Here is a 14847-nt window from a genome sequence, read left to right as displayed (position 1 = left end):
AAGAGAGGGAGAGAGAGGAAGAGAGGGAGAGAGCGTAAGTTATCACCTGTAGTAAACGTGCCACTCATAATGCCTGAAACGAATTCTACAGCCAGACCCTACAACTTTGTTGGCACTGGAATATTGTCATCCGGTTTTGTTTGTTGAAATCACCTTAGTCGTGCAGGGGCTGGCCCACATGCCACTCTTCCCGAGTGCTCTACAAGATCTATGGCTCAGGTGTGCTCAGGGGACTTCCTTCTGGAGAGCTGGGCAGGGCCTGCACTGAGGTGTTCAGCTGAGGAACTTGTCTGCATGGACTCTTATCTAGGTTTACATATTTACATTTTTTCCCTTCCCATTTTACTAAAAAGCGATCTTCTTAGGCCGAGAAAGCTGAACTGTGAGGATGACAAATGACAGGGCGCTTGAAATGATCTCAAGGCTCCTGACAAAAATCTCACTTAACAGTCAAGGTGGTTATTCCAGTGGAAGCTACACCTCAGCCCCTGGAATTCACTTACACAACTGCTCCCCGGGAGCTATTTGCATATTGCTTGCCTGCTTGTTGTTGGGAGTAGAGAAATTTTGATCCTTGCTTGGGGTTCAGGTTGAGGCTGGGGCCGAGGGGCGTGGCCCGACGAGAAGCTGGAGTCAGGGTTGTGGAGGAGGATGAGAAATGCTCTAGGGTTGGTCCGCTGCAGCGCCTCCCCGCCCCGGGACCGCCCTTGCTTCAAGGATGCAACAGGTCAGAGGTGGTGCCAGAGACTAGAGCCAGTTGATCCTGAGAGCCTCCTGAGTGAAGGAGTGTGGAGCCAGGCGCTGCGCCCTTCATGTCTGAGGACTCAGGCGGCTTGTCCAACAGCGACGAGGACGAGCCGCCAGATGAGATAGGTGACAACCTGCCCGCGTCCATCAACGGGGACGAGGAAGAGCTGCAGGAGGTGATAGGTGAGAACCCGCCGGCGTCCATCAACGGGAACAACGAAGAGCAGCATTTGGTAGAAGGTAAGATCCGAGGGGCTATGTGCAGGCACTCTGGGCAAGAGCCTCAGGCACAGGGCCTGCACTGGGGTGGGGCTCCTTCTGGGAAAGACTTACCTGAGACAGAAGTGTCCTGGGCAGAAAGGCTTGTGGATGGGCGGCAGGCCTGGTTAAGGTGGCTGTGGGGTTCATGGGCAGAGCAGTGTGTTCCTGGGATTGTGGATCATGGGCATTTCAGTCCATTCCTGCATCCACACAGTGCACCGCAAAGACTCTAGAGAAACTTTAAAGGAGTGCTCAGCTAACCATCAGTTTTCCCCTACACACAATAGCGTCATTTAATTTCTTTTCATAAGTTTGTTTCTTCAAGGTGCCTGTAATTAATTAGGTAAGCTGTATGACCAAGGAACGCTGGCCTACCTTGGGTGCAGGGACAAAATTTTCTTGATCATCAGCCTGTTTTTCCAGAGGCAGAATTCATGGGTCGATAGTGCATTAAACTTCCTTCTAGTTTCCTACCTTGGCAAATCTCACCTCTAACAAAGGGGAGGCTGACTTTCAGTCTATGTTTGCCTTTTTTGTATCTCTTATTGGAACACGTAGCCAAATAACCAAAACCATTTCCCTAGCCATCTTTATTGTCCTAACCGAGAAGGTCCAATTAAATCATTGATCTAAGTAATCATCATTGCGTTCATAAAATCAAATCATCAATGATCTCATAAAGATCATCAAGTAAACTGATTAGTGAGGAGTGGAATTTAATGCCAAAAAGGCCAGATACATGGAATATGGCCACAGGAAGCAGGAGGAAGCACTGCAGAAGCAGGCATTCTGGAGACAGTTGTCAGTTTCCCACGCCCCCAGGTGGGGGGTGGGCTTTGCTGAACAGCCCTTCTGAGTTTGTATAGCAAAGTAGGTGTCTGGATTTCTAATGGACTGGTTGGAGGAACCTGGGCATGCTCAGGCATGTCTCTGCCATTCAGTGCACACCTAAAGTGCCCCCACCTCTTACCCAAAATTCTCAAAAAGACTGAAGAACCCACCCTCTTTATGATAGAGCAGCAGGTCTCTGTCTGATTTGCTGTCCCCAGTTTTGAGTTGTGGGTAACCCCTCAGGTACCACCAAGTCACTTATTCCTCAAAGTAGCCAAAACACCTACTATTCTGGGAGAAATTACAAAAGTAAAAATTTTCTTCTTTCTTTGGACTTATCTATGGGCTGAAAACTGCAGCCAAGTTCTCATGGCACTGGGCGGAAGTCCATAAAGCAACTGACTTGGGTGAAAGTTAGGGACCCAGCTCTCTCAAACTCTATGCAGCTTCTCTGACGCTTTCACCTCCTCTGACTAATACCAAAAGGGAAAGCTCATGAACAACACTACTGTTTCTCAGGTATACCAAGTATTTCTGAGGGATTAGGGGCCAGATAAATACCATGAAGGCCGTAGGAGAGCCCATGACTAAGCAATAAAGATGGAGAACTTCCAAGATGGTAGTTTCTTCATCACTTTCCAGACCTGAGACAAAGCCTAGGGCTGCTTAAAACAAAGGCCTGGCAAGCTCTTTCTCTAGTCAATGGGGCCCCCTGCTGATGAAAGACTGAACAGCTCATGGTCAGAGTAGGATGTGTGTTTTGATTGACACATTAAAATTAACACGTTCATTGTTTCATTATGATCAATATATTAGGAATCAACTCAGCTATTTTTAGAAACACCGTGTTATTGTGAACTGTAATCATCCCACTGAGCCTTTTAACACCAGATCGGACACCACTTTATTGTAAATATTGTCTACTTCCTCTCTACCTCCCCAAGAGATATTTGTACTTGCTTGTGTATTATAACACTGTTCAAAGTAACCAGCACATGGAACCAACCTGCATCTATCAGTGAATAAATGGGGAAAATTGTGGTCCATCCTCCCAAATATAATGCAGCAATAAGAGATGATGGGGCGATGCCTTTGGTGCTATCATGGGTGGACCTGGTGACAGGTTGAGAGTAATTAGTCAGGCATTGAAAGCCTATCACCGCTCATCAGGCAGAACTAGCTAAAATCAGATAGGAGTTTATATTATTATTTTCTTGGATTTGGAAAGATTTTTCTTTTTAAAGCATGATGCAAAACTAGAAATCACAAGGAAGCCTATAAGTTCAGAAGCATGCAAGCACAACACAGTCAAACATTATACAAAGAAGTTGTGAAAAGCTGGCAGGAAACTTGTTGAAAAGTGAGAAGAAGAAACAAGTTGTGGCAGTTCGGGTTTCTTTTCAAAGTAAGCTGGGAGGAGACTTTTCTGTGGCCCACTGCCTTTAAGCTTGCTTAAGCTTGCTGATTAGTATAGGAACAGGAACGTCTGAATCAGAAGCCTTTGGGACATTTGTGTTGGTAAAGTGGTGTAAGAACTAGGCAAGAGTAAAGGGTGTGGTGGGCCAGATGAAGGTGGGGGCAGCCCTGGGCACCTGGAAGCTACCAGAAAGACTGCAGGAGTGGACTAGGGCATGGTGGGCACAGGCGGTAGGCCAACCCAGGAAGTGTGTGGAAGGGAGCTAGTGCCTTGGGTTCATGCTAAGCCAGGCCCCTGCTGTGGGTGCATCCCTGTAAGTGCAGGCTGCTGGAGTGGCATGATCTGGACTAAGGGAAAGCAGGCAGAGGCATGGCCGCCTGAGGAATGTGGGTGTGGCAACTAACGCACACATGGGCAACTTGGCAGTAATGGCGACTGTAAAGCAGCTCCAGCAAACAGCTTGCTTCCTACAGGTAGAAGATGTATTATATCATTGTCGGGAATATTTCATTAAAAAATGAATGCAGAGAGCTGTGTTCAGTTGATGAGTTTTGCTGATCTCTTTGGCTGTGAAGAGCTAAAGCACAGTGCTGAAAGATGGGTGGAGCAAAGTTCACTGCTGTGTCCACCAGAAGCCTTCATACAGCTGCCCCACGACCTCCTGATGGACATTCTCAGCCATGGCAACTGCCCCACGACCTCCTGATGGACATTCTCAGCCATGGCACTGCCCCACGACCTCCTGATGGACATTCTCAGCAGTGGCAATCTAAATGCAGAAAAGGAAGAAACAGCTCGAGAAGCTGCGATGCTGTGGCTAGAGTACGACACAGATTCACGATCCCAGTATTTGTCTTTGGTTTTAGCCAAATCAGAATTGATGCACTTTCAGAAGTCACACAGAGAGCTTGGTTCCAGGGGCTCCCACCTAGCAATAAGCCTGCTGTGGCTCAAGGTCTTTATAAGTCTATGGCCAAGTTTTTCAAACCAACTTGGGATGACTAAGGAGGAGATGGTGGTTCTCACTGAAGCATCATCAGAAAACCCTTGTAGTCTTTACTCTTCTGTCTGTTATAGCCCCTGGGCAGAAAAGGTTTACAAGTTATGCAGCCTGCCAGCTCATTTGCATAAATTTGGGACAATTGTAACCCGTGATAATGATATTTACATAGCAGGGGTCAGCTGCCCCTGAAAAACACAAAAACAAACACAGTAAGACAGGGAAACTGCGGACTGCCTTTGAACTGTGAATTCCTTTTACTGGTGTGATGCCCAACAAAGTACCTGGTTTCCAAAGATGCAGATGCTCTTCATCCTCACAAAGCCACCCTTGGTTTGCTGTGAAGGCTGTATCTCTGCAATTGGAGGAGACAGTGTTGGTGTAGAACTTAATCATAGGACTGTAGAAAGATACGGCACTGATAAGATTGAGTGGACAGTGGGGAGCCCCTTCCCGTGTGCTTGGCAGTGGAGAGCAGCCGATGTGGTTTATGACAGTATTTATGTGATAACATTGAACCTCAGGTACTGTTACTTTCCGAGGTCTGACTTGTGGGTAGAGATGGCTGTGGGGCAGACTAGCAGATCTTTTGCTTCAGCTGCAGCTTTTGGCCATAAAATTTTCTCTATTGGGGGTTGCATATTGCTACCAGTTCTGGCATAAGACTGCCCTCTGGCACTGTAGATGGTCTTCAGTAACTGGAAATATATGATGCGAATAAAAATAAATGGCAGCCAACATCCCTGCTGAAAGGTACTCTGGTCCCTGTGTTAGAGCTGTTGTGATTTCAAATTCTCTTTGTGTGTTTATGCGAGAAACCCATTTAAATGAATGAACTAAATATGTCACCTGCCAGTATGATTTGGGACTTGATCAGTGGTCTCTGCGGCAGCACATATCTGAACGTGTACTGTGAGAGCTAGGGAGAGATTTTCAATGCACTGCGGGAAAATATCCACCCGGTCTTAAAAAATCTCCATGGAAGCCACCAGCTTACTTTTTTTCACTAGATGGAACAGAGGAATTTGAACTGGATGGAGAAATGGTTGCACTTCCCCCTTAATAGGGGAGTTGAGGGGGTGCACATGCGAGATTAGTGATATCCTTTGCTAAACCGGAGGATATAAAAGGACTAAGTATGAGTACATAACAATCTATCTCTGATACATTTTAATTTTATGGCTTAGTTAATATTTGCATCAGAACAATATATATCTGTGTGTTATACAGAAAGATATGCTTCTGTAATATGAAATAGGTTATTTGATAATTGAGAGACTTTGATGTGTATCATGTGAGCATAAGAGTCTGGATTATCTAATTTGTTAGCCCTGTGTATGTACAGTCCAGAACTTCACTTTTAAAAGGAATTTCCAGTTGCTAGTGTGGTATACCAAATTTTGCTGAGGTTATTTTAGTGTATGTATTGATAATCTTGTACTTCTAAAGCCCTGGAATATAGTTTTTCTAGCATAATTCAGCTGCACTTTACACTAATGTTCATGTCAGTCTAGAGACGTCTTTCCAATGCTATACTGTTGCTGAGGAAGATCTCTGTGTCTGTGGCATCACAGGGAAGCTGTGACTCAGGACCAGTCTCACTCTTCTCCCAGGTGCATGCATTCCCTTCCCACTGCCTGTACTTGTCCATCTAGAATACAGGTTGTCCAGTCAGCTGGCCACTTTCCAGGTGTGGACCTGTAAGTGAGCTTGGAAATGAATTGCTAGTCCCTCATTGTGCTGGTCATTGTGTATCTTTAATTAGTAAATGTCTCCACCTTCTGTTTTACATTAACATTGGCTCATGCACATAACCACCTGCTGCCGATGTTGTTCTCCATCTTAAAAAGGTTTAGACTGAATTAACCAGGTCATTACATCTTTATACAAGCATTACTGTACAGTGATTGTGTATAGGTATCTCTCAGGTGTTATTTTTTTAACCTGATGTGTGTATGTTTGGGGGGTGGGGTAGGAAGGTGAGCCATGCAGGAATTGTGTGCACCGAGTGTGCAGGAGAACAGACATTAGCGTTGCTCTGGCATTAATCCCAGGAAGCACGAGCAGCTGTGGGGCACCATCAATGCACCGTGAGCACAGGTGCCTCGTGACAAACATTGCTGGCGTGTTCAAATGCTCTGGCACTGTATTTTGAATGACATTAATTTATTAAATAAAGTGTATATAATCAGTTAAAAATTAACTAGGCAAGTGCAGGCTTGTGTCCAACTTGTTTCTTATGTTAAGAGTGTTTGTTTAGCTCGTCATCAGCTTGGGAAATGATTGAATGATTGTAAATGTTCCATTTTTTAGAATGATCCTTAAAACTGTTACAAATATTTACATAAAGGCTTCTATTTCTTTTTTCTTAAACCTTAAATGCAGGATTTCCTTTCCAGCATGAAGTATATAATAGGATGAGGGCACATCACTGTGTTGTATACTTCCTGGACAAACAGCTTCATAGTGACTGCACAAGTTTGCCTTTTTAAAAGAAAGACGTTAATTTCACATTAACATCTAATTAATCAACCTCCTGTTATTTAGACAGTGATTTTACTCTTGAATCTAAGATGATTTTGCCCAAGACAAGTTCACAAACATTCTCCCCAGTTTATAAAATTTCAGTGACTTTACAACATTGAACTTTGTGCTCAGGTTTACAATCCTGTTTTTAGCAGACATACAACAGGTTGTTTCAGTAGCACATGCTGGATTGAGTGACCTACCCTTTCCTGTCTAAAAGCTACTCATCTCTGTTAAATATCTGTTGACTATGAGTGTTTGATATCATTTCTGGAGCCTTTTTTTTTATTGCTGAATTGTTCTAGTGTCTTTTGCTAGTACCAGACTGTCTTTGTTCCTGTTCTCATTAATCATGAGATTAGGCAGTGTGATCTCTCTGAATTCGATTCTTGTTCAGAATCATTTTTTGGCTATTCTAGATTCTTTTTAAATTCATAAGTTTGATGCTATGATTTTTTTTCTGAAAGCACTCTCACACCCCACCCCCGGAAGTGAAACTGTGTTGCATATATAAACTTGTTCAGGATTTGTTGACATATAAGCAATAGTGAGTGTTTTATTTTATTATATAGCATTTACTTATATTGTTGTGTTTTGAATAAAACTTGGGAGTCAGATAATAGAGTAAAAACTGTTGGGGATCTTCCCTGGACGGGCCCTCTCCATATCCTGCCCAAAGGAAACCTGCCAAGTAGCGGCTCCACACCTGAGGATATTTAAGGTCTGACCCATGGACTTCCCCATGTGGCTTGTCCTCTTTCCTGGACTACCCGGGTATGTTTTCCTCAGAATAAACTTGGGCTTAGTACTTTGTCCTGATCTGACTTATCATATGAGCGGAGTTATTCACTACTGGGTTATTTGTACTTACCAGAAAACTTGATTGATCAGAGAAGCAATGGAGAAGCAACCAGTGAACTTCTCTCTCTCTTCTTTCCTTATCCAAATGGGCTCATGAATCTTTCTCAGTCCCTTCCTACTACTTCCAATGTCTCTCTATTTATATCTTTGCTCTTTCAAGACTTCAACTACTAATTCTGGTGTGCTAATTGCCTGCTACACCCCTGATTCAATGTTAAACTTTATTGGCAGTCTTGGAATGCCAGTGTGAACAGATATCCTGCAACAATTACGTGCCTTGATTTCTTTCCTTTTCTTATTTTTAAAAAATTATGCATATGAGTGTTTTATCTGCATAAATATCTGTGCATCACATGCATTCCTAGTGCCCACAAAAGTTAGGAAAGGGTATCAGATTTCTGAAACTGGAATTCTAGATAATAGTAAGCTACTGTGTGGGTTCTGGAATCAAACCCATGTTCTCTGCAAGAAAAGCTTAACCACTGAGCTGACTCTCCAGCCTTGTCCTGATTTATTCATAATTTTAAATGAGTTTTTGATTATGAACTTTTTAAGATTCATATGTTATGGGTTTTAGCATTACTGTAAATGGTGTTGTTTTAGACATTAATTCCCATTGGACAGGAAAATGCAGCTAAATTCACCATGCTGACATTGTGTCATACATTTTTGTGGACTCATTTTTTTTACATCCAGTAGTCTTTTGTAGATTTGTTAAAATTTTTATGGTAGAACCATGTCATCTGAGATGAGAAACACTTCATCTGTTTTTAAGATGTGTAAACCTTCTTTCTTTCTTTTAGGACTGGAGGGGTAGGGAGCAGGGTGAGTGGGGGTGTGGGAGGAGGGGAGGAACTGGAAAATTTGAATGGTGTTATTTATAAAGCAATACAATATTTTTAAAAAGCATCTTATTTTATGTATATGGCTCTTTTGCCTGCACATTTGTTCACCACATGAAGGCCTGGTACCTATAGAAGGCGATGAGTCCCCTGGAACTGGAGCTGACACAGTTGTGAGCTTTCTTGTGAGCACTGGGAATTGAACCTGTGTCCTCTGGAAGAGCAGCAAGTGATGTTAACTCCTGAGGGATTCTCTGGCCTCATGACCCTGTTTCTTTGCCCTGGCTGGACCTCCTGTGAAGTCATCCTGGAGTAGAGAACAGAAATTTAACTCCTGCTCCTGATTGCTGGGAAAGCATTCATAACTGCACCCTTGGGGATGAAGCAGACTGCAGTTGTATTTATTGTTTTGTGTTTAATTGATGATAACATTTGTTGGGTTGAGCAAGTTCCTCTAATTTCTATTTTCATGTAATTTTGCTGTGCATTGATATTTCTATTTTTCCTCTTTTCTTGGTGTGTTAATTGGTCTAATTACACTGAGTTTTCCCTAATGTTTCTGCTACTCCTAACCAGAGCACTGTCTGGAGAGAAATCCAGCCACTTGTTGGTGTTGTCTTTCACTGTGATCTTCACTCCTTTAGGTTTCTGCTCTTTCATGATTCACCCTCAGTTTCAGTACCCAGAAGACCCCTGGGAAGTTGTGTTTCTGGCATCTCTTTCTACCATGGTCATCCTTTATGGACCAGGGCCTTCTTTGAAAGGAGTTTGCAGCACTCTTTCAGACACTTGTAGGCAATTGTAAAGTGGGTGTTTGTGCTAAGTTTCTTTAATTTTCCTTAAGAAATTCTCCAAGTTGGCATTCTTATGTTTATATTTTACAGGTAAAAAGCTCCAAGAAAAATGTCTCAGAATTGTCTCCCCCGTGTCTCCTGCTGGGCTTTATTGCTGCTATGCAGTGATCATTGTCCTCACTGTAGCCGTGATTGCACTTTCTGTGGCTTTGTCATTGTCAGGTGAGTGACATTCTCCAGATTCTGCAGCATTCTGTTCACATCCACACTGTCAGTTACATTTTGTTGTAAGGAGCCTGGAACTCCTTTGCTCTGTCTGGCACAGCTAGCTTATACCCGAAATAATCACACAGAAATTGTATTAATTAAATCACTGCTTGGCCCATTATCTCTAGCCTCTTATTGGCTAACTTTTACATCTTCGTTTAACCCATTTCCATTAATCTGTATCACCACGTTGTTGTGGCTTACTGGGAAAGATTCAGCATGTCTGACCTGGCAGCTCCATGGTGGCTCTCTCTCTTTATGCTTTCTTTCTCCCAGAATTCAGTTCTGTCTACTCCACATACCTACATTCTGCCCTATCAAAAGGCTAAGGCAGTTTCATTATTCAATCAATGGAAGCAACACATAGACAGAAGGACCTCCTACACCAACACTTACTGAGCATTGTGAGCCAGGCACTGTGGGAAGGGCAAAAAGAAAACACACTGGAAAATCCTGTTCTCTGGGAACATGGTAGGAATTTTCAGAAAAAGCTGTGGTGTGCACAGGAGGCCAGACTCAGCATCCCTAGGAAGATGACATTTAGCAACCTCTAGACAGAGGTGCAGAAGACATATATCTACCTGGGGAACCATTCAATGCAGAGGACAAGGAAAGGAAAACCCAAAGGAGGAGCCTCAAGGAAGCTGCTGCAGCTAGGAGCAGTGAAGGAAGTGAAGAATAATATGGTTGGGGAAGGTACAGAACATCTCATCCCAACCATGACTCATGGTTTCCCTTAATGTCTTCTACCATGGTCTGAAAATACTAAATAGAATGTTCCAGACATATGTGATTCCCAAGCTTTTAGACTGTTCTAAACAATGTGATAAAATCTTGTACAGTTTTCTTGCCATAGCTGGAGTAAATGTTCCACGATATTGTTGTATAAAATCAACTTTGGGCAGTGGTTGCGCACGCCTTTAGTCCCAGCACTTGGGAGACAGAGGCAGGCAAATCTCTGTGAGTTTGAGGCCATCTCTCAGAGCTAGTTCCACGACAGATTCCAAAGCTCCAGAGAAACCCTGTCTCAATAAACAAAATAAAATCAACTCTAACCACGTCAGTGAATAATACACAAGTCTAAACATGGACAAAACTTTCCAGTAAGACTTAGTCATTGTAACCTATACTATCATGTATCTCTTCAAAGACTCAGATGAAAAGAAGTGGCTGTTGCCCTCAGTGCCTTTTGCATTTGTCCCTGTCATTAAAGCCTCGTGATTCTGATTATTGGAACAGGGAATATCTACAGCAAATCTATCTCCACCAAAAATAAGTGTGTGATGTCTAGTATTTAATATTTCTTATGAAATCATTTATGTCTAGGCTCAGTAGCCCTTCAAGGAGCATTGCAGTCATTTTTATGTGTTAAGGGAAGAAGAAGGCAAAGTTATAAAAGAAAAATATTTGTTGTTTTTCTAAGCAACCCTCTGAAAGTTTGCACATTCAGAGCTTACACACACACACACACACACACACACACACACACACACAATCACTCTATTATGATAGACTCACAAATGAACACATCACACTGCTCCATTAGCATAGCCACTCCAACACTGGCCAAGTCTCAAACCCTGTGCATCTCACCGAACTTCCACCAGTTAAAATAACCATTCTGAAGCCATGGAGCTTTATGGTTTTAGACTTTCACTGTATCTTTATAGCTCTATTCATGGCTTATGTGCCCTTGCTCATCACCTTACATTACCCTTCCTTGTTCTCCTGTCTATATGTTACACTGTGCCCTCACTCACAGATGTTCACACTGTGTATCCCAGGCTGGGACAAGCATATGAGGGAGTGCATGGGGTCTCTCTCCTTCTGAGCTCGTGTGATATTGTTTAATATTATTCTTTGTAGATCCCCCACTTTTTTTACAAGTTTTAATTTTTCTTTATTTCTGAATAACTTTCTATTTTATCCGTATATTACATTTTCATTATCTGTTCATCTTTGATGGGCTTCTTGGTCAGGTTCTCTTGTTACTATTGTACATGGGGCTGCAGTAGACATGGATGTGCAGGTCTCTGTGTTATGATGTAGTGTTCTCTCACATATGCCCAGGAGTGGCATAGCTGAGTCACAAAAGGTCTGTTTGTAACTTTTGAAAGGAGCCTCCATATTGGATGTATCAGTTTATAATCCTACCAGCAATAAATAAGTGTCCGTATTTCTGCAGAGTTCTGAACTCTACTGTGAGGTTTGTTGATAATTGCCATTCTGACAGTCTTTAAGGAGAGCCAGCATATATTCATGTGGTTTTAATGTAAGTGTACATGATAACAGGAAGGCCTTAATCAAAGTTTGGAGTAGAAAAACCAATGCCATGTTTTGGTATTTGTTCATAGTTAAATCCAAGTAGTGAGGAGTTCTCTTTATTTTGTCATTACAAAAGCAGGAAGAACAGAACAGGTCTCAAGCAAGAATACCTATGCTGTTTGCCCAAGAAACTGGATTGGATTTGGAAATAAATGTTTTTATTTTTCTGAAGACACGAAAAACCAGACATCCAGCGATAACTACTGCATGGCAAGAGGGGCCCAACTAGCTAAATTTGACAGCCAAGAGGAGCTGGTAAGATATGATCAAAGTAGGTTTGTTGTTTGTTCTGTTGAATATTTACTGCCTTGAGATAGGCTGCTGCATGAGGAAGGATTCCGCCCCAGGCATACAGGGGACAGGGGGGCACATATTAGTATGTGCCGTTTGTGATAGTAACCCATCTGGCTTTCACCCTGAGATACTCCAAAGACATTCTCTCCTGTAGTGCTTATAGTCTACCTGCATGGCCAGACATACATTTGACTGAGAAACATGGTGGTCATGTAAGTCTTTGTCTGAGCTGGCAGGTGTTGCAAACTTAAGGAGACAGCTGTTAATAACTGTAAATACAGGCTTAACAAGGGACTTTCACAGCCACAGAAGGAAGTGTTGTTGTTGGTGTACTGTGGATTATGGCTGTAAAATACATCTACTGAGAACTGAGGGTTATTTAGGCTCCAAAGTCAATGACCCTCAGTTCAAACCTGCTGCCATGCTGAGAGGAGGCTGTAGGCTGGAGACACTCAATGGTATATGATGTGAGAGACACATATATTTGCTTTCCATGTTTTATGACAGAATTTCCTGAAGAGATACATGGGGCCATTTGACCACTGGATCGGCCTGCACAGAGAGTCATCAGAGCACCCTTGGATGTGGACAGACAACACTGAATATAACAACTTGTATGTTTTCAGACCTCTTTTCCTTCTTCTATGTTCATGTATTGTGATGTGTGTGAGTTGTGGCTATGAGAGAAAAAGGCTGAGTCATGTGAAGCCAATTGTACTGTTATGCAAGAAAAATAAACTCTTGGTCTGGAGGTGTGCGAGCACTGGTTGTGTGTTAATGCAACAGGCAGCCCCAGTATCCACATCCTGGCAAATTTACATCTGTCAGAGTCACCCAGTGTTGTTTGACTCCAAATATTTAGCCTGATGATGGAATCTGGGATAGATGGAGTCTTCTTTCAGCACTTGAAAATCTCTCCTTACTGCTAACTGCCCTTGTGGGATGCAGACAGAACTGCTGATGGCCACTAAGGGCTCTGAATCCCCAGGAAGCCACTGCAGAACTACTGGACAGGACTTGTCAGACAGCTGTGTGCACAGCTGCACCTGTAACAGGAGTAGAGACTCTAGGAGCATTGGGAACCTTCTCTAAACTCTCATCATCAAAGAGCACCCAGGACAGCACCTATATATGAGCATAGCCATTCTGATCAGACCCATTTCTCTGAAACAGTGAATGTCCATCAGTAAAGACCTTTAGAATTTACTAAGTGCTTTTTCTCCCAGTTTCATACATGTGAAAAGTACTTCAAGGTAGAATTGAAAACCCCCGTTGCAATGCATGGCTGAATGAAGTTCATGTGAACATGGCAGAGAGCAGCAGTCAAATGCTTTGTACACACAGTACAGGGTCCAACATGGATGAGTGACAAAGGTGTGGTCATCAAATGGAACCCCGAGAATGGAAATGTCACTGGGTGTAACACTAGTGCTGGTGATTCCTCATGGCCTCTGCCTTTCTGTGATCCGTGCTATAAACAAGCAGTGGACATGAGTGAGATATCATTACTGGGGGAATGCAGTGGCCGACTCTGCAGACATTTTCTTTGTCTTTTTGTTTTAGGGTTCCCATCCGAGGAGAAGGAGAACATGCCTACCTGAGTGACAGAGGGATCAGCAGTGGCAGGGACTACATATGTAGGAGATGGATTTGTAGCAAACCCAACAGCTATACCTCACAGTGTCCAGAAGTCTCATAGCTTGTGTAGAGACTGTGCCAAAGTGATCATGAGAGATCTGTGATGGAGGAAGGTCATTGGTTAATTAATAAAGAAACTGCTTGGCCCTGATAGGTTAGAACATAGGTGGGTGGACTAAATAGAACAGAATGCTGGGAGGAAGAGGAAGTGAGGTAAGACGCCTCAGACAGATGCCATTTTCTCTCCTCTCTGGGGCAGACGCTGTGAAGCTCCGACCCAGGATGGACGTAGGCTAGAATCTTCCTGGTAAGCGCACCTTGGGGTGCTACACACATTAATAGAAATGGGCCAAGCAGTGTTTATATGAATACAGTTTGTGTGTCATTATTTTGGGGCATAAGCTAGGCAGGTAGCCAGGAGCTGGGTAGCAGGAACGCAGCCTGCAGCTCCCTCTACAGATCTGTAGCATGTTATCTACAGTTACAGCTTCATTTCTTTATTTTAAATAATTATCAAAATCAATTCCCAATCTGTGGTGACATTAAAGATGAAAATTATCATTGACCACTATACTTATTGGTACTTGGGAGACTATGTGTGGTTCTAAATTAAATAAGTGTTTTCGTATGGGTTGACACTCGTAACTTAAACCTGAATTACAATCATATCAGTATTAGTGACAACCACTTTTATAACCAGACATGAAAATTTTTTCATTAACTCTTCTTTTGAATGCCTGGTACATTAAAAAAAATGAAGGGAGGAGCCAGGCAGTGGTGGCACATGACTTTAATCCCAGAACTGGGAGGCAGAAGCATGCAGATCTCTGTGAGTTTGAGGCCAGCATGATTTACAGACCAAGTGCCAGGATAGGCTCCAAAGCTACACAGAGAAACCCTGTCTCACCGTCCCTGCAAATAAACAAACAAACAAAAAATGAGGGGAGGACAGGATTGAGTCAAGATGGGTGAAACACATGGCTCCTGCAGTGGACTAGAAGGGGAGCCAGAGGAGTGGAGTCTCTCCCACACTCTCTCCCCAGT

At 43.1% G+C, this 14847-nt stretch overlaps 2 protein-coding genes and 1 pseudogene across 2 annotated transcripts in view; all 3 read left to right on the top strand.

The window, feature by feature from the left end:
• The window catches only part of LOC142855953 (C-type lectin domain family 2 member F-like), a 49475-nt gene that overhangs the window by 30985 nt on the left and 3643 nt on the right, over nucleotides 1-14847 (top strand). The window lies entirely within an intron of this gene.
• On the top strand, nucleotides 714-14010 carry LOC142855966 (C-type lectin domain family 2 member D11-like). Its single transcript, XM_075982650.1, has 5 exons — nucleotides 714-987; nucleotides 9370-9501; nucleotides 11951-12126; nucleotides 12673-12779; nucleotides 13729-14010. The coding sequence occupies exons 1-5, from the start codon at nucleotides 813-815 to the stop codon at nucleotides 13862-13864; spliced, it is 726 nt and encodes a 241-aa protein (XP_075838765.1). The 5' UTR covers nucleotides 714-812; the 3' UTR covers nucleotides 13865-14010.
• On the top strand, nucleotides 2542-4506 carry LOC142855701 (kelch repeat and BTB domain-containing protein 2 pseudogene; annotated as a pseudogene).

Source organism: Microtus pennsylvanicus, chromosome 8, assembly GCF_037038515.1.
Source record: "Microtus pennsylvanicus isolate mMicPen1 chromosome 8, mMicPen1.hap1, whole genome shotgun sequence".
NCBI lineage: Eukaryota > Metazoa > Chordata > Mammalia > Rodentia > Cricetidae > Microtus > Microtus pennsylvanicus.
This window is presented reverse-complemented; position numbering and strand designations above follow the sequence as displayed.

Bases quoted from the DNA above. Each gene is read 5' to 3' on its own strand.
- LOC142855966 (XM_075982650.1), top strand. From the start codon at position 813: ATGTCTGAGGACTCAGGCGGCTTGTCCAACAGCGACGAGGACGAGCCG. The intron at 988-9,369 runs GTAAGATCCGAG...TATATTTTACAG, and splicing joins AGAGCAGCATTTGGTAGAAG to GTAAAAAGCTCCAAGAAAAA. The intron at 12,127-12,672 runs GTAAGATATGAT...GTTTTATGACAG, and splicing joins TTGACAGCCAAGAGGAGCTG to AATTTCCTGAAGAGATACAT.